Source organism: Anastrepha obliqua, chromosome 2, assembly GCF_027943255.1.
Source record: "Anastrepha obliqua isolate idAnaObli1 chromosome 2, idAnaObli1_1.0, whole genome shotgun sequence".
In the NCBI taxonomy this organism is placed as follows: domain Eukaryota; kingdom Metazoa; phylum Arthropoda; class Insecta; order Diptera; family Tephritidae; genus Anastrepha; species Anastrepha obliqua.
In genome coordinates, this window is record NC_072893.1 from 85,329,337 (window position 1) to 85,353,859 (window position 24,523).

At 35.1% G+C, this 24,523-nt stretch overlaps 2 protein-coding genes across 4 annotated transcripts; one reads left to right on the forward strand and one right to left on the reverse strand.

Moving 5' to 3' along the window:
• The first annotated feature begins 1,238 nt into the window (after positions 1–1,238).
• On the forward strand, positions 1,239–5,141 carry LOC129237227 (uncharacterized). The gene is made up of 6 exons (XM_054871804.1): positions 1,239–1,367; positions 2,219–2,407; positions 3,205–3,595; positions 4,191–4,371; positions 4,446–4,648; positions 4,719–5,141. The coding sequence occupies exons 2-6, from the start codon at positions 2,232–2,234 to the stop codon at positions 5,019–5,021; spliced, it is 1,254 nt and encodes a 417-aa protein (XP_054727779.1). The 5' UTR covers positions 1,239–1,367; positions 2,219–2,231; the 3' UTR covers positions 5,022–5,141.
• Positions 5,048–24,281, reverse strand: LOC129237226 (chitooligosaccharidolytic beta-N-acetylglucosaminidase). 3 transcript variants are annotated; one of them, XM_054871803.1, is made up of 7 exons: positions 24,137–24,281; positions 10,900–11,104; positions 10,186–10,586; positions 10,039–10,132; positions 9,730–9,948; positions 5,371–6,176; positions 5,048–5,304 (listed from the first exon to the last, which is right to left on the reverse strand). In XM_054871803.1, exons 2-7 carry the CDS (start codon positions 10,977–10,979, stop codon positions 5,123–5,125), a joined length of 1,782 nt encoding a protein of 593 aa, XP_054727778.1. In that variant the 5' UTR covers positions 10,980–11,104; positions 24,137–24,281; the 3' UTR covers positions 5,048–5,122. The 3 variants fall into 3 exon arrangements, with proteins under 3 accessions (XP_054727778.1, XP_054727777.1, XP_054727776.1); XM_054871802.1 differs by having other exon boundaries at positions 23,936–24,281; XM_054871801.1 differs by having other exon boundaries at positions 23,836–24,281.
• Between the last annotated feature and the right edge of the window lie 242 nt (positions 24,282–24,523).

The following is a 24,523-nucleotide window of genomic DNA, read 5'->3' on the forward strand; positions in this document are numbered from 1 at the left end:
GTTTACTATATTTGGGAAGCAACTCGTAATAAATAATATTTGTTTGTTATCTTCCTGCTGTTGTTTGTCAACAAACAAGTTGTCAAGTAATCAGAAAAGTAGCCCCCCTGAATCTTCAACACGGCGCAGAAAATAGAAATGAATTTAAATATTTTCCCGCCGTAAAGACCGAAGGGAAGAAAATCGTCCCCGCCACAGCTCTGTGCAATTTCATGAGATTATATGCATTTCTGTTAGCAGCACATTAAACGTCATCAAAGTAAATAGTTGACAAAGACTTCATTTTTCGCTGACTCTTTTATCCATAGACGACTAGATGCGAAACACTTTTCCTAGTGAGCGCGCTGAAAAATGTGCATTTTTTTGTAACATTCCTCAGTGATGCCACACCGGAAGAAACTTTGAATGGGTATTTTTTAAACAAAAATTGGGAATTTTCAGTTTCCACACCACCATTGAGGTTAGTATTTAGTGTGCGGTTACCCAATAGCCTTATACCACTCGTATACACCTACATATACTAAAAATAAGCACAATCCGTATGAAATTTGTACATAAATAAGCAAAAAATTTAAAAACTTATATGTAAATGAAATTGCTTAAAACTGAAATACAAAGGTAATATAATAATAATAAAGTAATGAACACGAGAAAGATAAGTTATACATAAATACATAACATATTGGGATTTTTTAACATAACACAAAATTTGGGTAACAAACAAATGCTCGAACAACGAACAGAATAAGTGAAAGCAGATTACCTTTAATCTCTGTAAAATATCTCAAAATCAAATTAAATTCCCTTACCTACGTTTTTCAACCATAGAATATTTACGTATATACAAATTTACAGACATAAACCAATATACAATTTCAAATAAAATTATATGTATGTTTGAGTAAAACGTATCCATAGGCATATGTACACAAGACTAATTAAAAGTAGAAGTCGAAAAGCATATAAGAGGCTTTGGAAAATTCGAAAACTCCCTTCAATTTAAATTATTACGTTTCAATAGAATTAATTTTAAGTCACATAATTATAAATATTTAATCGCGTAATTTTTCCATTAAGCAAAAACGAACTGTTTTCATCAGTTATTTTCTACGCCTTTTTTCTGGTAGCCTGCCATTTCGCCTAACAGCTGTTCAAAATCCCATAATGTGTGAGTGCTGCCAAGTTTTGAAATGAGCTCATGGGCGCGCTCTCTCTCAAAATGAAAGAGTTTCGCATGCTTTTATCCATAGATAACCTTTTGTTGGCCAATCAAGTTTAATAGTTTTATCAGGAGTGAACATAATTCTCTCTTAAATACACAAATATCTTTAGTTCAACATATAATCGCAAATTAACTTAAAAATAAAGTATGTAATATGTGCGACAAAAATAATCTGAAGCACGTCTAGAATAGGGATATTTATCTCATGTTTGTAAATCATTAATTAAGTACCCTAGGAATAACTGACGTGGCGGTCATTGCAGCTAATAGTGTTCGTAGGGGAGTTATCACTACTTGTATAAGTAGCAACGTTAGCAAATTTAAAACTTAGTCTGAATTGAAGAACATTAGTCGGCGTGCAAGTTGATACCGGGTATTTGTCTGCAATTCCGGAATAAATATTTTCAGTAATTAATATACATATAATTTTTGTAAGTGAGTATAAAATTTAATTGTTCCGCAAACATTCCATAAAAGGTTCCTCGGAAAAAGTTGCGGCTTCATTCATAATGAATCAACGCAAAACGCATACTTATCGGATTTGAAAGGAGTGATTATTCTATACCTACTTCCGTATTATTTACAAAATTATTATAGCAAACAACCGAGTGCGCTTAGCCGTCATTCTCACGGCAATCCGTTCTGCGTTACCGAAACGACTCGGACTTATATTTTGCCAAGGACAGTAACTGCAACTGCAACAATAACTGCTGCATTTCCTAAACATGTTTACAGTACTACAAAAACAAAAACAACGACATCCGCCTAATACTTTGCACTGGAACATGCAATTATGTTTTCTACCAGTTCAGTCATCCAGAGAGTCTATTAAAACAGTCCACGTGTATTCGTTCTAATTGGTTGAAGCGAGATCGTTATCTTTGTGTAGAGAGCAGGGCCTTAAACTAGGAAATCGTTAAAACTTATAAATTTAACTGAGTGTTAATTTTTAATTTCATTATAAAAATATAAGTAATAAATATTTCCTTTTTGCAGTTTTACCGCCAACATGAGTCTGTCAGATATTTCGAGCAAATTTACTGAAAAAACTTTGGATGAAATCATACAGAAGGTAGGTGGCACCAAACATACCTCCTACAAATTCGGTGAAGGTTTCAAAAAAGGTGATTCATATCTGAGTAGAGTGTTTCGCCTTAGTGTTTACGGTGTAAATGAAAAAGATGGGTAAATACTTGAATATTAAAAAACTTAAGGGGTCAGTCTACTTTGGAGACTCGAAAAAAAGGCTATATTCGTGATTTTTTTTTTGAGAAAACTATAAATGATAGTAATATAAAATTTGTTTGATTTAATAAATAAAGTCTTAAAATTCAGAAATAAATTTTTTTTTATTCAATTTTATAGTATTTTTAGTAAAAAAATAGCAGTGAAGCGTAACGTCTCAAACATGGGTTGGTGAGGCAGCTCCATCAGAACTCAAGAACGGCTTGTCTGAAACAAAAAAATCAAAATGTTTCAGATTCAGTAAGATACTGGCTACAAAATGACCCTCGGATATTAGGTTTTAATGAAGACAAAAAAAATGGCTGATAAAAATGGAAAATTTTTGATAGAACGGTTTTTTTTTTCGCATATTTAAAAAAAATATATAGTAAAAATTTAAAATTTCAAAACCCCCGAGCGTCAATTTGGTGCAAATTATGTCTAGAATAGGTGATCCAAATTTTATGAAAATCGGTTGATTAGTTTTTGAGATACAGTGGAGCTAGATTTTGAAAACGTTGTTTTGAGAAAAACGCGTTTAAAGTTTTTAATGCACGCTATACGCGCAGGTAGACGAAATGATGTTCAGGTAAAAAAAAATAGTTAGAGTGCTCGGATTTTCTTAAAATTTTTACACAATATTTCTGGATATATATACTTTCAAATTATGCAAAAAAAAAAAATTGAAAAATTTTAAAGTGACAAAGTAGACTAACCCCTTAATATTCATATTTCTATAAATGCACATTTTATTTCAGCTCTACTCGGGAAGTGCACCTTATTTGTAAAGGTATGCCCGACAATGCTGCTCGCAGAAAAGTCTTTCACTCTGCCGACTTCTTCCGCAATGAAATAAACTTTTACACGAAGGTTGTGCCTGCTTGGGAAGCTTTTCAAGCGCGTCGCAAACCTACTAATCCTTTTACCGAGTATCCCAAATGTTTTGCAGCGCATTGTGATGGCCAGAATGATTTCATTGCGTTGGAAAATGTAAGTTTTCGTGGGTATGGTTCGCCAAACCGACAGAACTATATATCCTTGGAAGATGCATTATTAACAATGCGCACATTGGGGCGATTCCACGGCATTTCATTAGCATTCCGTGCTTTGGAACCCGATAATTTTGAGGCGGCGGCAAAAGGATTGGAGGTAAGCAAATGCATAATATAATAATTATATTTGATAGCACCGTGCGACAAAAATCGCATTTTTTTGTTACTTAGGAAACATTTCATATGTGCGTGCTACTATAGATTTTATGTAACAATGCTGTATAATAAATTTATGATTTTCTCATCTGAATTTTGTTAAGGACTTTAAAGTTTGACATGACTAAATGATGAATTTAAAATAATGACTATATATAATGAATGATAAAATGACTGAATTTAAAAAAAGTTGAAGTACTTATGTTCCACTCAATTATATTAATATGGATATCGAACAAAAGAAGATATATCCAGCTGTTAAAAAAAAATATATAGATATAGAATATCCATTGCATACACTTGATTTCAAAATAGGACAGTTCAACGTCTTTAAGTTTTTATAAAACAGCCTAAACAAAGTAAACCACTTTTTCAATAGCTGCATACGTAATATATTCTCAAGTTGAGTTTGCAGCATTGCTATATAAAACCTAGTAAAATTGTATTTGTAAGATTAGTGAATGATTGTATCGTAGATGGAACAACTAATGTAAATTAATTATTCATTTGCTTATGATGATCTATACCTTTCTCAGGAAACTTACTACAATGAGGCTAAACGTTCCTGGTATATCGGTTTTCTTGGCTTGGCCTGCAATGTAGCCAAAGATGCTGTTGAGAAAACCTATCCTGGCACTAAATACGAGACTATTGCTAATAAATTTTTGCAGCCCACACCGTTATACGACGACCTTATTAAACTTGTGTCTACAGATTGTACGTACAGTATGAATAATCCTGTGAAATTTCCTAATTTGTATTATTTCAAAAAAAAAAAAAAAAAAAACTAGCTCCTTTAGCTGCCATTGGCCACGGCGATTGCTGGACACCAAATTTCTTGACCCGTTATTCAAAAGACAACAATCCAGAGGCAATTATTATAATTGATTTTCAGTTGGCGCGTCGAGCTTCCATTGGTTTGGATATATCTTTCTTTATATACTCATGTACAAGTGAAGAGCTGCGTGAAGCACACTATGAGCAGCTATTGAAAGTAAGAAAATTCTACATCAACAACGTTCATATTCATTGATTACTCTACAATGTAATTACAATATTTTTAGGAGTACCACAAGAGTGCTTGTGATCTAATTGCAGCATTAGGTGCTGATCCAAATACTGTTTTGAGTTGGCAAGCATTGCAAAATGAGATGCGACAGTTTGGACGTTTCGGCTGCGGCATGGGTATTGAGTCCCTACCAATGTCACTGATCGAAGACGATGAAGTCGCTGATTTGGATGACATGAAAGAGGATGCGGTGCTCACTGATGTGTGGGATATTAAACCATTTAAGGAGCATAATAAACGCGAACGTATTGCACAGATATTCAAGCATGCCATCGATCAAAGCTATATAACAAACTGAAGGCACAAAAAGTGATAATCCACATATTTTAAGTTTCAGAGTATAACAAGGCATATTTTACATTTTTATTTGTTAAGGTACATATAAATTTGAATAAATATCTATAAACATTGACCCTCATTCAGTACACACCATTTCGGAATAACCGCGTCAGCTTTTATGCCACGTGACAAAAGGCGTTCGCGATAACGTAGAAATCGTGACTGCACCAGTACACTAGAAAGTTCCGGATTCGCCCACAGTCGTTCGGCTGCAGCACCAGCTCGTGGCCAAATGCGTGATTCTGTTTCAAAATTAAATTTATTATGACCGCTGTTTTGACATGAATTTAGTCGATGTATACACTCACCCACAGAATTTTGATCCACAAACTCGCTCCACATGCAGACCTCTCCGCCCAATATCAACGGATGCACTTCCATGCGGTTGTCATATACTTTCTTCCAATTATAGTAGCTTGTATACCCCCAGAAACCATGGTCCAAATACCAAGCATTTTTCGTTGATACTATAATGCGATATCCCTTCTTCACTAAATCTTTGTTCAGCGTTTTATCCGACTCTACCCACGTTTGTATAATGTAACGTTCTTTGGGCAAGTGGTCAACTATTATATCGGGGTCAGTCAAATGACTGGACCACAGTATAACCGATTTGGGTACTGCAATACGTGGATGCTGTCGTTGTGTTACATTATCCCATGAATCCAAGTTTTTCTGATGAAACTCCGACCATAATTTATAAAAACTGCTATAACTTAAATCAAAACCTATGTCACGCATGCGTCTCGTTATTTCCGCCGTACTATTCCAGCAGGGTATAAACACTTCATCGCCACCCATATGAATTGTCTCTTCTGGTGCATTTACTTCAGCAAGATCTTCATAAATCTCCTTCATTATACCGTACATATTCTCGTTAAGCGGATTTAATTGGCCACATGGTGGCTCAATGCAATATGAACGCCAAGGTTGTTTATTAACACACACCGCCATGTGGCCAAGCCCTGACAGCGGACCCCACTGCCAACCGTTGCCAGCATGGGAGGGCCCATCGATTTCAATGATGATGCGTATACCGCGCAGGCGTGCATAGCGTACCATGTTTTGGGTGTCGGTGCGTGAGTAAACCATGTCGGGCTGATAAGCGCCAAATCTAAGGGTGGGAGGGGAAAGCAGAATCAACTTCAGTGATTAAATTCAAAAATGTGTCTATATGTATGTGTGTAGCAGCTTTCGCTGACTTGGTTCTTTTATAAACTTAATTTTACTTTAAAATATGTTCTAAATATTTTTAAAAGCATGTACATACATTTGTATATATTTTATAGATAACTATTTGAGAAGGAAATAATTAATACATATAAATAATGTTATTTTTCCTGGACCGTATTTTGCTGTGCTGCAAAATTTAGTGAAATCAATCACAACCTATTTTTAAAGTTATTAGTAGAAGTGGAGGACCAATTAATTATAAAAGTTCTGTAAATATGTCTATCTTAAAAATTATGTTGATGAGTTTAAACGAATATGTTCTTATTTTTGGTATGATACTTAAAAAGCAACGATTAAGTACTCGTATAACAACAACAACGAAACTAGAATTTTTCATGCAATTTAAATTTCCGTTAGTTTAATAAGGGGGCGTCCATAAATTACGTGAGGTGTTTTTTTTCAATTTTCTGTACCAGCGGTTGAATCGGTAGGCGTATTAGAAATGGAGCAAATTACTTTCCGTCATGTTCTTTAAAGTCTGGAATTATCAAACGTCAATCAACCTAACTGATGGGGTATGGAGGTGGCAGAAAACGGTCGTGAAGAATCATATGCAGATCACTCCGGCGTGGGCTGCAGCAGTTCTGATCATCGCATTTCACAACCTAAAAAAAATTAAAAACAATTTCCCTTTGTAACTCTTAATAAAAATTTGTTGACATTCGCGCTCGTTAAAAAACTACAATAAAAAAAAAAAAATAGGCACGCATAAAAATTTGATATGAATCAACTGCAATGTACCTGGAGTAAATATTGGCTCTCTCTAAACAAAGAAGGTTGGAACCTGTCCGTGTGTCGCTGCCACTCAGCTCGTACGCTCTTGCTCATCGAGTCGCACGTTCGGCTGATAGTGGCGCGAAAACGAACGACGGGCTACACTGTACCGTAAATTCAGATTAAATTGAGCTATTTGGTATAAAACAAATATGGTGGTTTGACAGCAGTAATGTATAACGTCGAAGTATGAATGAAATTATTTTCTTTCGAACGAATTAGTGAATGATCTTAATCATACTACGATTACGCTTAAGATTAAATCTTAAGCATGTACAATCTGGATAATGGACCAAAATAGTATACTTTTTTTTTGTTTCAATCAGAAAAAAAATTGCGTGATATTTGCCGAGACCGCCCCCTCTCTCCAACGTAAGATTAGATGAGATTTGACTCGACCCCCTCCCCCCTTAAATATCTCACGTAATTTATGGACGCCCCCTAAGCAATATGATTTGGAAGTTGTTGTGAACAATACATTGAGAAAAGAGCTAGAAGGTATTGTAGTAAAGCTGAAATTAGGAGTGTATTATACGAGTAGTTGGTACTGTGGTACTGATAATTTTTTCTTATCATTTTATTTCAATCAATTTCCTTTTACTTCATTTTCAGCTACTACTTTTTTTATTTTACCATAATTATGGCATTTTCTGCTAGTTTATTTTACAGTGCGTTATATTTTTTCATGATATTTTAATTTATTCTGCTATACACATACATATATACAAGGTGGCGCAAAATTAATCACCCTATCAGAAGGCTTATAATTTTTGCAAATTGCGTCAGTCATATTTGACACTTAGAACTAAACAGCTGCAGTATACAAGCAGATATGCAATATGTAGGTGGTGTACAGAGTCCGGCACTCGAAGTGTAACTAACCAAGTGGCATCAACTGTCTCTTAGTTGGCTAAATGAAAGTCCAAAGTATGGTTTACAAGCGCGCGGAAGCATTTTGCCGAGAATAAACGCAAAAAATGAAAATCGGTAATGGATTTCAAACGTAATAGTGTGATTGCATTACATTTGGCTGGCAAATCACAACCAGCGCATGTTTGTTTTCATCGAACCTGGCGTCGGTACCGTCGCACAAAGCTCGAGTGAATCAAGAATGGTTAAAAAACAACGTTCTGAACTCCATAACGTTCACAAAATGGCTCTCAAATTCTTCAGATGCGAATCCGATGGATTATTCTCTTAAGGCAATTTTGGAGAGCAAGGTCCGAAGTAAAAGATTCACCAGTCTCGAGGTACTGAAAAAATCTATTGTACGCGAGTGGGCCAAAATACCTGGAAGTAACATTCGGGCAGCTTGCGTTTCGTTTCTGGACCGTCTCAAGGCCATAGTCAAGGCAAAAGGTAGTCATATCGAGCAAAAGTAAATTGATTCTTAATTTTGTATTATTTTCACACATTTTTTACTTTAAATTGAATAAAAGTAATTTTCCAATCTAAATTTATGACCTTTTTAAGGAGGAACACCACTGTGAACGTGTGAAAATTAAGTGATTTTCATGAATTTTTTTATAAGTAGGGATGATTATTTGAGGATCGGACAAATTATATGATTATTTATTTAACATATATTCAACTATACTTACACAAATTTTTTATTAAAAAATATTAAAAATTACAATTGTTATTAATATTAATGCAATGACGTCATAAAAAACTGATGCACCCTGGTGGCCACGATACAGGGGTGAAAATTATCTGAAAGCAAAAAACCAAAAAATTCTTCATCCATGTATACATCAATGGCTATCGTCGTACGTGGCCGTTTTTTTTATTTTATTTTATTTTTTTTTTTTTGAGAAAATGGTGCAGGTTTGAGAAACGAGTTTGTGTTTTTACCCTTTTTTTGTTTTCGCAAGGCTTGAAAAAATATAAATTTTTGGAATTTTTAAAAACGGCTATGTACGACTGTAGCTAATACATGTACAAAAATTAAAAAAAAATTATAGTCGGTTCATAAGTCTTCGAGAAATCGAGGCCACCGTGGTCATTGGTCGTTGTAACTCATTACCTGCACTTATTGTATTGGGTATAAATTCGTCATTTCTCAAAATTTTAAGTTAACATTTTTTTTCACATATTTTTGAAAAAAAATGTAAAAAATAAAAAAAAACATTTTTTTGAAAAATCACGGTGTTCCCTCTTAATTGGTTACATTCGTTTGCCGGACCCTTCAAAGGTCACAATACATATTTCATTCACTCAAAATAATTTATTGTTTTTTATTTAGTTAAAAAGTTATTCAAAATCCAAATTGAACGATTAGTTTCGCGCCAAGTTATGCAGATATTTTTTATATTATTTTACTATATTTTATTGTTTTATATTATTCTACCATATGCCATTTAATTTTATTTAATTTTTTATATGTACACTTATTTAAGTAGGTATATATAATATATATTTTTTGTTTTATGTTATTTTAATGTATTTATTTCTTTTATTTTATTTTACTTTTATATATTTTTTGGAATTATTTTTACAATATTTTATTACTGTTTTAATTTATTTTGCTTTATTAGGTACGTTTTATTATTAGTTTTTTTATTCGATTTTATTAATATATTTAATTCATTTCTCAGTTGATTTACTTTAATTGTAATCTCTAATTTCATATCATTTTATTTCGTTCTTAATTCACTTACTGCTGTAATTCGGGTACTCGAGTAATTTCCAGTGGAAAGCTTTGTGTGTCTACGACATGCCAGTGAAGTACATTCATCTTTGACGCTGCCATAGCATCCAGAGTTCTACTGATCATACGCAATGGTATAAAATTTCGGGCAGTGTCCAAAAGCAAGCCACGGTGGGAGAAAACTGGTCCGTCGCGAACATCGGCATTTTTGACCATCAGCAGACCATTACTTTTTTAACAATCAAAAATAGAACAACAATAGAGTATATACATATATACATTGGCAAGTGAGTAATTTGATAAGCTACTCGTTACTTACTCCTTGCTGCCCGTTATAAGGTTGCTTAACGTCTCAAGCGCATGCCTAGCACCATATACCGTTCGCGCTTTGACTTCAACAAAAGTGGCCATTTCTACTCAAAAATTATGATATTTACTGCTTATTTGCTACAGTTTTTATACCCACCTCTTGTTCGAACACTCAGCGCATAGGTCTCATTCGTACTCCAATCCAATACTAAATTGTTTGTACTAACTGTAGTCTTTACTAGCACCTCTTTGCTATTGGGCAGCGAGCAATTCCTCACACACTCCTTTAGTATATTACTGACAAAAATTCGATTCGATTCGCGCACATATTGCATGCTAGCGGCGTCTGGTGCAACCACATTAAATCTCACCTTCCACGGATCGAAACGTATACGTTCATCTGACAGGGTGCAGACGCCGGTGGGTAATGGCCATATTGCACCATAACTGCCACACGACAATCGACAATCATTTTGGCTCTCGAAACGCGGGGCATCACCAATATTGGCCGCCTTGTCGATATGGCACAATTCAGTCGAAGTACAAATCCATTGTGGGCTATTGGAAGTAAAGTTGTGAAAGAAGGAGAAAAAAAAGAAGAGTTAAATACTTTCAGTAGTGCATTCGTTCGTAAAAATATGGACATTTAATTTATAATTAACAGTGGTAATTCGTTTTGAGTTATTCAATATTGGGCAGATATTTTTTATTAGCAGGTTTCTTCAATTCTCGAAAGCTGTATTGTTTTAAAGTGGCAAAATTTTATCACAGCTTTACAAAATTAAACTTATAAATTACACATAGCTTTTGTTATATATACATACATATACATATGTATGTACGTGCATACATACATATGTTTGGTACAAACCTTCCGTTTTCCGCTTGCGCAGTGGTTGCGAACACCAACAGAGCAACGGCCAACAGCGAAAATTCGCTTGAAATTGACATTTTAAAGCTTATCTGTGATTTTGTTTATAAACACTTTGTGAAGTTTTTAATTCTAGTAGTATAGTAATTTTTAGTTTTTAATATTCAACCACATATTTATATAAAAAAATTTCCTTTGCTTGGTGCTAAAATATATATTTTTATATGGACGAGAGATCGCGTAAATATTTTTGAGTTAAGTGAGATACATACATGCATATCTACATACACCTACTTGAATGTTAATTTTACGAACCGTTAACAAAACAATTTGAAATATCTAGAACCACTTAGGTCGTTTATTGTTGTAATGGATGAATATTTGAAAAAAAAAGTAAAACAAAACCCAAGCACGTCTCAGCTTAGTGCTCGTTACTCTTCGACTACCCGTTGTTACGCAGCACACATGAAACATGTTGTCACTTTGCAGCTATGCTTAGCCTCTCAACTCCTATATATTTTTTATTAAAAAGACCCATACCGTTTAAATAGTGAAAAGTCAGTAAATTGATTTAAAATAAAACGAAAACAAAGAGACAACACTGAAAAGCACCAAAATGAAAATGAGGAAGTACAAAACTCGGTGTAAACCAAATTTTATGGGAAAACAATATCTGATAATAATCGTGATTCAATAATAAGCTGTCTAAAGCTTGACAACTGATTTCGGATGCTACTTAATCCATTGATACAATTTGGAAGAAAGGGAAAAGGGGGCCTTTTTGAAAAGGCATTAAAAAATTTAAAAAAGATCGATGTATACCACATAATAATTTTCTCTTATTTCATCAATGATGCTTACAGTCTGTCTAACAAAAACGTGACCAGCTTTAAACTTACATTTACAAAATTTTGAATACTGCTAAATCGGTGTATCCTTTTCGCAATACGCGTTGTGCAATTTGTTAGTTTTGTAAGAAATTTAGAAAGCGTACGTTGTTTTAACGAAATGAGCTCCGCGTATGAAAAACGATTTGAAACAGTGTTCCTATGTAATATACATACCCCGCAGGTCCAAAAATGTCACGTGTATCTGCAGCAAATATTTGAAGAAATCAAAGACTTTCATAAATAAATGGGTCCAACTGTATACCAAAGTTAAAAACGTTGACGACTCCCCCGGACGAGCGAGATCAGAAGATGATTGATTTGTTTGTGACTAAACTGAACTTATCGTTGGGTAAAGCTGAAGCAGTTTGATGGAAAAGAGGTTTTAATGTATCTAAAGACACCATTCGAGGATGTTTATGCGCAGAAGACCTCAAATTCCGGAGCACATTGAAAAAACCGCTGCTATGATTGTCACACACATTGAAGGAGGACTTGCATGGGCTAAGGCAAATTCCGAACGGAATTGGACTAATGTAATATTCAATGAATTGATTTACAGTCTGTGTCAGAAGAAAATAATCGGTTTTTTTCTTGTAACTTCAAGATATTTTTCGTTCTGCTTTTTGCTGCATAATAGTCCCAATCAAGAGCTACGACGCCAGTGCTAACTCAGGTTAGTGTCGTTCGAAACTTTCCCGTAAACGCAACCAAACAAAAGTGAGTGAGAAGTACGCGAAACGTTTTGAGGTGGTATTTTTATGCATGCATTCGAAAGGGACGAAATTATTTTACGCCGCGGCTGCAAAAGTAATTAAAAAATCAAAAAAGTTTGTTGTGATGTGGAATCAGCGGTATAAGATGCAAAAAAAAGGTGATGACTTTTCCGAGCGCAGCTTGAAGCGAGGATGGCAAAAAAGCAGGATAAAGTGACTTAGTGACCAACTTTTTAAACGGGGCCCTTCTTTGTGACTACGCCAAACACGATCATTTCTGGCTAAAAAGGTAATAGATGAGAGTATCAACACCATCGAACGGCGACTGAAGGAAGATAACATATCCTAACGTCCAACATCATCAGAACCACTGCTCTCAGAAAAACACATTGAGAAACAACAAAACAAAAAAATGGCGTCACAGTATTGGACTGACCTTCCCAGTTCCCAGACGCCAACCCCATTGAAAATGTGTAGGGAACTATGAAAATACATCTTGCCGGAAGGCCAGTCCAAGATTTAAAGCAACTCGTGCGTAAAGTTCGCAATATCTAGTCCTGTTTGTCGACGAGCTACGCAGAAAAGCTGGTTCCAAGCCTGAAGAAGATTCCAGGGTATACTTGACAACGATGAAGACTGCTCGGCTGATTGAGTAATTGCGACTCGTAGTTTTGTACATAGGTACTTTCATGTAAAAAAATTTTAATTATATATCTTTTATACTTCATGAATAAACGCGGTTCTTTTTTCTGACACATACTGTAATTTGGTTTTCCGAACTTTTTAATCTGCCCTTCAGAAAATATTTGACTGATGTGAAATTTTAGGTCAATTCTTGTTCCAGTTGCAAAATCCAAGAATTGTTTGCCCACATTTCCGGCCGGCCAGGCAGATACTAATGATCCGATGGCTTTAAAAAGTGACAGATGTGTGTCTTACAGTCCTACTAACATAAAAAAAAATATTTAAATTAAACATTCCCGGTACTTTCTGATCGTAAGGTATGTGCATAACTTTTAACTAGATATGATGACAGTGCAGTAAATTTTATAAGCACTAAACTTTAGTTCATCGCCATCATCATTTGGCGGTACAGCTCTGTTTGAGCTTTGGTAATGTCTCTATTTGTCCCGATCTTTGGTCGATTCCTTCCAGTTGTTGACCTTGAGCTTCCCCATGCCGTCTTTTAGTTCGTCAATCCATTGTGATCTTGGTCTGCCTTCGTTGCAAATGTTTTAGCGTGAATTATTTTTCGTTGAGCTCTCCTGGGGTCCATTCTTATGGTATGGCCTAGCCATCTTAGTCTTTGAGCTTTGATGAACCGCACATTTTCTCTCCTTATAAGTTGGTCCCCTTCATGGTTCCATCTTATACGTCACTTGTCGTTGTCTTTGTCTGTACTGGATGTTAGCCTCAGAATTTTTCTATCGAATACTTGGAGATTGGATTTGTCTTTTCCACTTGTTGTCCAAGACTCCGATCCTTTTCAAAGTACTGGTCGGACTATAGACTTATACAGCGAAATTTCGCAAGGTCTGTTCAGCAGAATTGATTTAAAAAGTTGAATAAGTGAAAAGAATAGCTCTATATGCTGCTTGGATTCTCTAAATAATTACCACGCCATAAAACCAATACTACTTTCACTATTTTATTAGTTATCAAGTTCCACCTCAGTGATAGTGGAATCCAAAAATTTCCACTCAATTTTTTATAGTGCTTAAAAAATTGTTACACCTAAAAATCACAATGATTTTAATAATATTTTAGAAATCTTTTCCACGAAAACTTGGCAATGAAAATTTCTTTTTAACTTGTAGATAAGAACATAAGTATTAAAGGTATTGATAGGATACATTTTTCAATAGAATACAGTAATTTAAGTTCTGTGGGGGATTTGAATCATACATAACATTTTTCCACTTCAGCTATGATAATACGGCACATATCTGCAGTGTATTCTCTTTATTGAATTTGAATGTGCCGTTGAAAGGGAAGTCGTCCCGAAAAGGGTTAAAGTACAATAGCATTTCGTAATCGGTACTGCTTTGTGTATGGAGATGCCTGTGAGGTACCTACAGGTTTATGTAGCCTCCGAACGGCAGATAGTTTTAATAACGAGTTCTTTCAAGACAGAAATACACTCGGAAGTTTGCCATTGCCAACCAAGACGCGAGCGCTATTAGAAAAAACATTTTCTATCAATTGGTGTTTCGTTCACTTCCGAATGTTAGTCACACGCCAAACCATTCGTCTACAGCGACCGAATAATGCATTATAACAAGCAAAAAATTTTGTATACCCTTCTTGGGAGCGATGGTATAAAGAGATGAACAAAATGGTCAATTAAATGAACTCCAATAAGAGGTTATACATAAATATGTATATTCAAGTTACTTTATATTACATTTTTTATGATTTTATTAAATTGTTTATAAAAGTAGTATTTGCCAGATTATATAAACTTTCTTTGTTTCTTACACGGGATAAAACTACATATATTTGGCCATATGTAAAACATTGAGATCTAAAGTCCAAACCGGCCACCTTAAGTGTTTGTCCTTGAGCTTGTTTATTGTCAACTCAAAACATAATTTGGCTGGGAACTGGAGTGGTTTGAATTAAAATGGAAGATCCGTCGATATTATTGGTATTCTTGGAATCAAGCACCACAGCCAGTAAAAACCTAATAAGACGCGATCCTTTATCAGCAGCCAGGCGAAATTAGATTACATAGTAATATAATAATTAGTTTATGTGACAGCATTCCGGGAGGGATGAGAGAATTTAATAATTATATTGAGTAAGTAATATCTACTACGAGGGTCGTTTGAAAGGTTCATGCAAAAATAAAAACAACTTAATTGGCGCGGCCGTCGTAGCCGAATGGCCACTGCGCGACTACCATTCGGAATTAACAGAGAGAACGTCGGTTCGAATCTCGGTGAAAACACCAAAATTAAGAAAAACATTTTTCTAATAGCGGTCGCCCCTCGGCAGGCAATGGCAAACCTCCGAGTGTATTTCTGCCATGAAAAAGCTCCTCATATTATAAAAATATCTGCCGTTCGGAGTCGGCTTAACACTGTAGGTCCCTCCATTTGTGGAACAACATCAAGACACACACCACAAATAGGAGGAGGAGCTCGGCCAAACACCCAAAAAGGGTGTACGCGCCAATTATATATATATAAACCATTTTTATTTTTTGTCATAGTCTCCTTTTCGACTTATACAATTCGTCCAACACTCTGCTAGTTTATTGCTCTCTTCTACGTATCAGTGCCATAAGTAGCCATTCGTTTCTACAATCATCTCGTCGTTTGAATAAAATCTTTTTCCCGCCAAACATTTCTTCAAATTGGAGAACACATAGTAGTCGGAGGGATCCGAGTGAGCCAAGTTTGGAGAAATGGACGATGTGAAACGAGTTAGAATCCTATTTCCATTAATTTTGCCACCACAACTGCTGAGGCGTGAGCTGATGCGTTGTCATGGTGGAAAAGGAAAATCAATCGACTTCCTCATTCAAATAAATGCCAAACACAAAGAAATAAACATATCTGGCTAATAGTTGATGTATGTACATATGTTCTTCCAAGAGATGCTACCAGCTAAACATAACCTCAATATACGCCAGCAGTTCCATCTCTCTGACTTTGCACGGACTTTTCAAACGACCCTCGTTCCGTGTCTATCGAATATAAAGATTATGTTTCCGCATTACATTATGACATTAACTGCATCCACTTGCTGATAAGATTGCTCGATTTTTTTACCAGTCCAAACACTTAGTTTTATTTGTATATTTTTAATCAAAATACAAATATTTGTTACATCGATGAGCCCACTTGTCGTATTTTCAGCAAATTATTAGTAAAAAGTTCATTGCCTTGTTCGGAAGTAAGAGTTCTCATCGCTTTATGAAGCTGTAGTGCATTTATACACAGTCGAATGTAAAATATTCTCAAAGTTGCTTTCACCTCGTCAGCTCTAGTACATCTAACGAGTACTGGCATGATTTGTCGAAACTGTCCAGGAAACATAATGGTGCATGCGCTCATTGTCATCTTTTTACTGCGAAAATCTCATAATGTTCTGTCCAGTACATGAACAGAACTTTTATGAGACATAGAGAACGGTATTTTCTAAATGTACGTACGTTTTAGGAATTGCATACGGTGGCAATCACTTTTGAACGCGATTTCAATGGACATAGACCAAAATGGGCCGTGATGCTGAAATTTCCCTAGAACTATGACAATTAATGATAAAACTGTATTAAGAAAAAAAAAATCCTATCGCAAAATTGGCAAACTTGTCGATAAATCATGGTCCAGCGTTCGAAACATCGTTATGCATTATTGCAATATTGGCAAAATAGCTCCGGAGAGCAGATATGGCCGTCCAAAACAAATTAAACGAACGACAGGAGTGAATTGTGGTGTCCACGATGGCACAAAATCCAAAAACTTCGACTGTCAAATTGTAAGAGACCCCGCAAAACTCATTTGCAATCAATTTCAACACACAAACTGTTAGGAATACCCTATATAAGGCTGGGTATCATGGCCGGGTTCCTCCTTCATTTCGAAGGTAAATAATAAAAAGAGGCTAGAATTTGCTAAATAGCACTTAAATAAGCCCGATGCTTTTTGTAAGACCACCATATTTAGTGATGAATCAAAATTCAATTTATTTGGGTCAGATGGAGCACAAAAGATTTGGCGAAAGCCAAATAAAGAGCTTCAAGAGAACAACCTGCTCAAAACAGTTAAAGACAGTGGAGGAAATTTGATGGTATGAAGGTGTTTCGCGGCATCTGGTGTCGGACAGCTCGTGTTCATAGATGAGACAATGGATAAGCAAGTGTATCGCGACATTCTTAAAAAAAATGTAAGCCCAAGTGTCGAAAAACTGGGCCTTAAAGGGACAACTTGGCAATTTCAACAAGATAATGACCCAAAACATTCGTCTTATCTTGTGCAGAAATCGTTGATATACCATTGCAAACAGCTTAAAATACCCCCCAATCGCCGGACTTAAATCCTATTGAGCCACACATGGCATCTTCTAGAACGAGAGATACGATCTCGCCACATAACGTCAAAGGATTCTCCAAAAGAGACAATAATTGCTGAATGGAATAAAATAACACCTTCCGAAACTTCAAATCTAGTAAATAGTATGAAGAGACGTTTACAGGCCGTTATTCAGTCTGAAGGAGGACCCACAAAGTATTAGCGCGTTACAGCTGCAATGGAGCAACCTGATTACGCTACCTGTGCCAATACTGTTTTGATGCGAATTTGTACCTTTTTTTACCTTTCAAGGTTGAGCTTGTAAACCTAAGTCGAATTTAAATTTTTTTTGTTCAGATAGAAAAAACCGTTTTTTATTTTTTTATACTTTCCATTAGAAGAAAAGTTATAGCACTGAGAACTTTGATTTTTCGAGTGTGCCAATACTTTTTTGATTCACTGTACGTAAGAATAATTCTTTTTTGATTAGAAAAGTACGGCTAAAAAATGTCATGCGTTCTTAATCAGTTGGGCTACATCAAATATGTGAAGTCAATATCAAAACGAAATGAATAAATGCAGCCAAAAAGAATATTGTGTGGAGTAAAAAGAGCATTGAGAACCAACTACTCTGCAAGTTTCGGTTTGTTCCTCTAAAAAGACTTTTTCAACAATTTGATTTAATTCATTCTTACTGCTTTTTAATGTGAGAAAATGTGCTTGTTTGTAGCAACACAACAATAAATCACCAGCTATATTTTTTTGGAAAATGTTGCCCTGACAATGCTAAAAAGCAAAACAAAATCAAAATAAAAGCAATGCAAATGCAATATTTCGTGGCATCGCCAAACGCAAGAAAAGCAATAAGCAACAAAGTAAATGAGCGGATGTGTGAGCACGCCTTTGCTCATCTTTATCTGTTTATTCCCGTTGAACATAGCAAACATACACACAAACAGCTCACGTTTGTGTCAAAAAATTTGGTTATATTGTATAATATTACAAAATATAAACTAATTTTATTGATGCAGAATGAAAGTAAATGTTTCAAAGTTTAACTACAAAGAAAAAAATTTTAATCGGTTGATTCGTTTTTTATGTGCACAAAAGCAAAATTTATGATTTTTGTCAAATTTTTTCATACTCCCTTTATAGACTCCTTCAAATTATATTAATATTTAAAATGCAAAGACCGCTTGCAAATCGGAGCACTCTGTGCGAAATTATTATATTGCATGCGTGCATTATAATACAAGTGCTTCTCTATAATTTTCATTAAAAAAGCCGGTGGAATTACAAAACGCACTTTTCGAAAGCTTAGTCTTCTTCTTCTTCTTAGCTTCACAATCCGTGGTGGACCATAGCTTCATCAACAATTTTTCTCCACTTTATTCTATCCATGGCTACATCTCTCCAGTTGTGTACGTTCATTTGCTTAAGATCTGATTCGTAAATTATGGAAATTATGAAAAAACGTTTAAACTCAATTTCAATTCAATTAACTTCAATTTTCATAGCCTGCAACCTAACTATTTATGGTTATTGTGTCACCAAATGACTTTCAGTGACGAATTTGCATTGTGGGTTATTATTTTACTTATTAGCACTGCAGTTAAAAGTAAGTTACAAGCACGAAACTTAAAATTTTTAATTTTTTCTTCACGACATTTAAAAAATTTCTGTTAATATATTGTACAAATATTTTATTAGTTACTACGCTAATGGAAAATATAAAAAGAAAGTTAAAGATATATCAGGGTACTAACAAAATTAATAAGTGAATTCAAAAACTTAAACATATTTAATTTCTAAGAATAAATAAAAAAAAGGCTAGTGTGAACACTTTTGTCTCTTGACCTAAGGGCGGAGTTATGTACACGTTAATATTTTGTATGGCCGCCACAAGATTTTCTTACTGCCTCCAAACTTTTTGGCATATTCTCAACAAGGTTTTCTAAAAATGTTTGGAGTTACATTTTGCCATACCAAAAAGGCCAGTGTCCATAATTAAACAATGGTACGTGAAGTTCACTTCGGCCAATCAAGCAGTTTGATTCTATTTTCTTCAAGCCACGTTTTTGTTATTTTGCGGTGCGCTTCTGCTCATTATTCGTATCTCCCAAAAGGAAAATCGCAGTATTATAGGGCTTGTGAAGAAAGATATAAAGATAAGTTCTTGAAAAGTGGAACTTGAAAACAAGCCTCCAGAATTTTGGAAAAGGTATTTTTTCGGATGAAAGCAAGTTTTGCATTTTTGGTATGAAAGTGAGAAGAATTGTTGGAGCAATTATGGCTGAATAAACCAAATTTATTATCAAAAGGGGAGCATAGGGGAGGTGGTGGAATGCTGGTGTGCGAAAAATTGTAGTTTATTGATTCAGTAATGAATAATTTTATTTATTCGGATATTTTAAAACAAAATCTAAACCAAGGCGTTGAGATGCTTGAGTTATCAAGTAAATGCTACATTCACCAATACAACGACCACAAGCATGCGGCTCATATAGCACGCAGGGGGTTCAATAAGCACCCGTGTTAGAAATGAAGACACCATTTTCTCATAATTATTATTTATTTTTACTTTTCAACATTGTCCTTTTTTTTAATATACACTTCTCCTAACACCCCGGCCATTTTTGAACCCCTTAAAAAAAATAGGATTTGTCGAACTCTCTAAAATACGCCTCTGCCTCGACGAAGACTTCCTCCATTGAACTACATTTTTTTCCCGCGAGCTATTTCTTCATGTTAGGGAGCAAGAAAAAGTCTCAGGGAGCCAGATCGGGTGAATACGGGGGGTACGGCAGCCATTCATAACACAATTTATGCAGTTTCGCGGCCACAACTCCGGATGAAAGTGCTGGTGTGTTATCATGGTGAAACAGTACCTTCCTTTTCGCCAAATGCGGCCGTGTCTCCTTAAATTTTTTGTGAAAGCGGTCCAATAACTCACTGTAGTATTGTCCAGTGATTGTTCTTCCTTTTTCTAAAAAATCCATGAGGATGACGCCGTTCGCATCCCAAAAAATCGTCGCCATGACCTTTCCGTCCGGTGGGACTGTCTTCGCTTCCTTTGGAGCAGATGCATTTCTTTGAGTGTTGCTTAGTTTCTGGTGTGTAATGATGAATCCAGGTTTCATCAACGGTGACAACTCGAGGCGAAAATTCCTTCGTATCTCGCTTAAATTGCTCCAAGCACTGCTTCGAAGTTAACAGCCGCAGCCGCTTGTTGTTGCTTGTGAGCAATCGCGGCACCCCTCGGTCCGACAACTTTTTTCATCGCCAACTTATCATGTAAAATATTAATTGACACCTATGATGCACTTTCGTTCGTCGTACCGCGAGAATCATGTCGTGGACTTTTTGAATGATTTCCTCGGTAACCACGTCTACCAGGCGTACTGGTGGCTTTTCATCAAAAAAGGATGTTCGCTCACGTTTAAATTCGTTGAACCATAGATGGCGAAGCGTCTCCATAGACAGCTTTTATTTCCTCGCATTTCCCCCCATCCAAAAACAAGAACTGAATTACCGAACGATACTGCCCTTTTTCCCTCTTAGCGAAAATCACGAAACACGTCTTACTCGAATAGCTGCTAAATACAAACTAACTTATCAATCAGTCTGAAATTTATTTTGCCGTCGTTTGATAGATGCTAGCACACGATGCTAACACCAACCTCCCTCTGTCATCAAACACGGGAACTTATTTAACCGCCCTCGTAAAGTTATGGCTTCTCAATAATGCTGCCAAACTATTGCCAACACCTCCACAATTGCCAGATCTAACCCATATTAAACACTTATGGGCGCCTATGGAAAGAAATATGAAGAAACATCAAATTACAAGCAAGGAAGTCTTGAAATATACATATTATGTTGGGGAATAAGAAATCCATTATTTATGCGTAACATTTTTTGCGCAAATAGCTTAAAACTATTTTATGGCCGATCTTTAGCTCCTGAACGATGCTACGACCACTAACATGCCGGTCCACTTCGATTATTTCTGTGATTTTATTGACATTTCGGCATTTTCCTTAACATCAAAAATCAAAAAAATAAATCGACGAAACCAAAATTGTTACAGTAGCGGCACCATAAACACCATTCATAATTTCAGAGGCCTGGCTGCATTTTCGCCTTTATCAAAGAAAAACTTTAAAATGTAGCGAATTTTCTCATAGTCGATTTTCATTGTTAACACCCTGTAGCTCACAACTGAATGGAACAATCAAAAAACAGCAGAAGATTTTTTTAGTGTGAAATATCACCTTGACCACGAGCATAAACTTTAAATTGTTTGACCGATACTTCACGAGATATCGATCCCTACAGCCCTCTACCGAGAAAATAATTGACCAACGAGTATTATGTGGGGGGAGGGGGAGAAAATTACTATAGAAGAGACTGCCAAATTTGTAAGCTCTACGCAAAATAGACTTAGGGAATTATTAAAACGTCGTGGTTACCCAACAAGCTACTAAAAAACGTGTATTTTTTTAATATTTAATATTTTTTATAAGAAAGCGCACACTTTTGGAGTTTCTCGTTTTTGAATTTTAAATAAAATCTATCTAAAGCAAATTATGCGTTTCATTTAATAAAATGAATGCCGTTATATTAGTTAAAAATAAGAAAAATGTATTTCAAAAACGTAAAAAGTTTTTTTCATGTAACTTTTTCAACTACCCACAAAAGGGCGTAGACTTATGATACTAAGTGTATGTATGTAAAAACTTCGTAGAGTCTATACCAAGACGTTTAAATTAAGTAATAAAATTCAAAAGATTATTCACTAAATACTGGTCAGGGAGTTTTTTATTAGGTGCGCTACTAAATTTCCGCTGTTTGTCAATAGATGCCGTCGATTCTAACATAACCCAAAACGGCATAAACCAAGCTTAGACATATGATAAACAAACTGCTTCGACACATTAGTGATTTTGTTTTGATATCGCATACTTTTGGTTTTGTGAAAATGTCTGATTTTGTGCCGAATAATCGTCATTTGCGGGAAGTGTTGATTTTCCTCTTTCATTCAAAAAAAAACGGCAACTGAAGCGCATCGAGAGCTACAAAAAGCATGAGAAAGTGATTCTACAGCATGACAACGCTCGGAATCACATTGCCAAACCCGTTAAAACCTACCTGAAAAGACTGAAATAGGAAATCCTACCCCACTCCCCATATTCTCCAGATATTGTGCCGTCCGATTATCACCTGTTCCGATCGATGGCACTTGGTCTAGCTGACCAGCAGTTCCATTCATATGAAGACAAAAAAAATGGCTTGATCTGTGGATAGCCTCAAAATATGAACAGTTTTACCACGCCGGTATACGAGATCTACCAAAAAGATGGGAAAAAGTAGTAGCCAGCCAATTATTCACTTGTAACCATTTTTTCAGAACAAAGTTGAGTTTCATAGAAAGAAAAAATCAACGAGAACTTAGTTGCGCACCTAATAATATATTTTAAGGACATTTTTTATGTTTTTCGTTTGGACATGAATAACAAGGTTTTGTTTTTTAATACTATTTTCAGTATGAAAAATGTTGAATGTAAATATAATTTATCTATGTAAATCAATGAAGTAGACTCCAAATAAATGACAAGTATGTTATTTTTCTCGAAAATAAATTCATTTTAATTGTGTTTTATTTATTAATTAAATAATAGAAATTAATTTAAATTAGTGTTTTAAAGTTGAACAGTGAGTATGTACGATTACGCGTTTGAGCCACTGTATGTATTTATACAGTATACTTTTATACAGGAATAACTGCCACCGGTAACTAAAAGACAATCCCATATACAGATGCAGCTGATACATTAAAAAAAATTAAAAATCGTTAGATGTCACTCTAGCCTGCGTATTTCCTCATGTCACTGAAACATTTTTCTAAATTTCAAATTTTTAAATAATATAAACAACATAACACTTCAGTTTTAAATTTGAAAACTTTGTATTACTTATACCGAGTTTCGCTAACTTTTTAGTCTTACATTTTTCAGACTCTTAAAACTTAAAATAGCAATAATTCGTATTGAGATTTTACAACTTTAAATTTTAACAGCCTGAGAAATTTTAAAATTGTTAAAAACACTCCAAAGAGTAGTTAAACATTTAAAATTATATTAATTTTATCGTGGCCTTTTAGGGAAAATATTTAGGGAGCAAGTTTAGATATAATCAGATATTCCTTAAGGCGAATCGGAAATCTTTACTTAATTAGAACAATAAGCCTAGTATGTATGTATGTAAATATGCACATATGAACTCATTTGTTGGTATTGCAGATAATTAATTTACACGTTAGTACATAACACGAGAAAAAGCCGCGCTAGTTAGTTCAAAATTAGCAGGTACATAACAAGTATATATGTAAACTTATACTTATGTATGTATTTACATGTCTGTTTTGAAATATTAATTATAATGTTTAACACATTTCACTTGCACTTCTTATTAAACAAAATTTTGAACTTTTTCACATCTTTATTTATATCAACATTACAAAAACAATTAAGTATGTAGATCACTATTTAAATAAATTTTTCTACTAAGCCACTTAGGCTTTATTTTTGTGCTGATTGATTAACGATCGGACCACCTATTGTTCACAGCCACCCCCTACAAGACTCGATTCGCGCTTTGCGATCACCACCGCACGATCGCGTCAGCTACAATTTAAAATTTTTTGCTTGTGGCTCTACTGAACGTGCTCTCGATCATCTGCTGTCCATGCAATTCGAACCGCTGCAAAAGCCCAACTAAACGAATTGATGTACACGCTATAAACCTAACTCATACGACCAGCAAGCACTCTGTATGTTGGATTATACATATATGTGTTGTGTATATGTGATGTATGTACAGTTCGCGACAAAAATATAGCGAATATCTTTTATTGAGTGGAAACAGTCCGGCGTTTCCCAGAATCAGACTTAGGATATTGGGCTGCGATATACTGAGTATGGATAAAGTTCATACTCTTTCG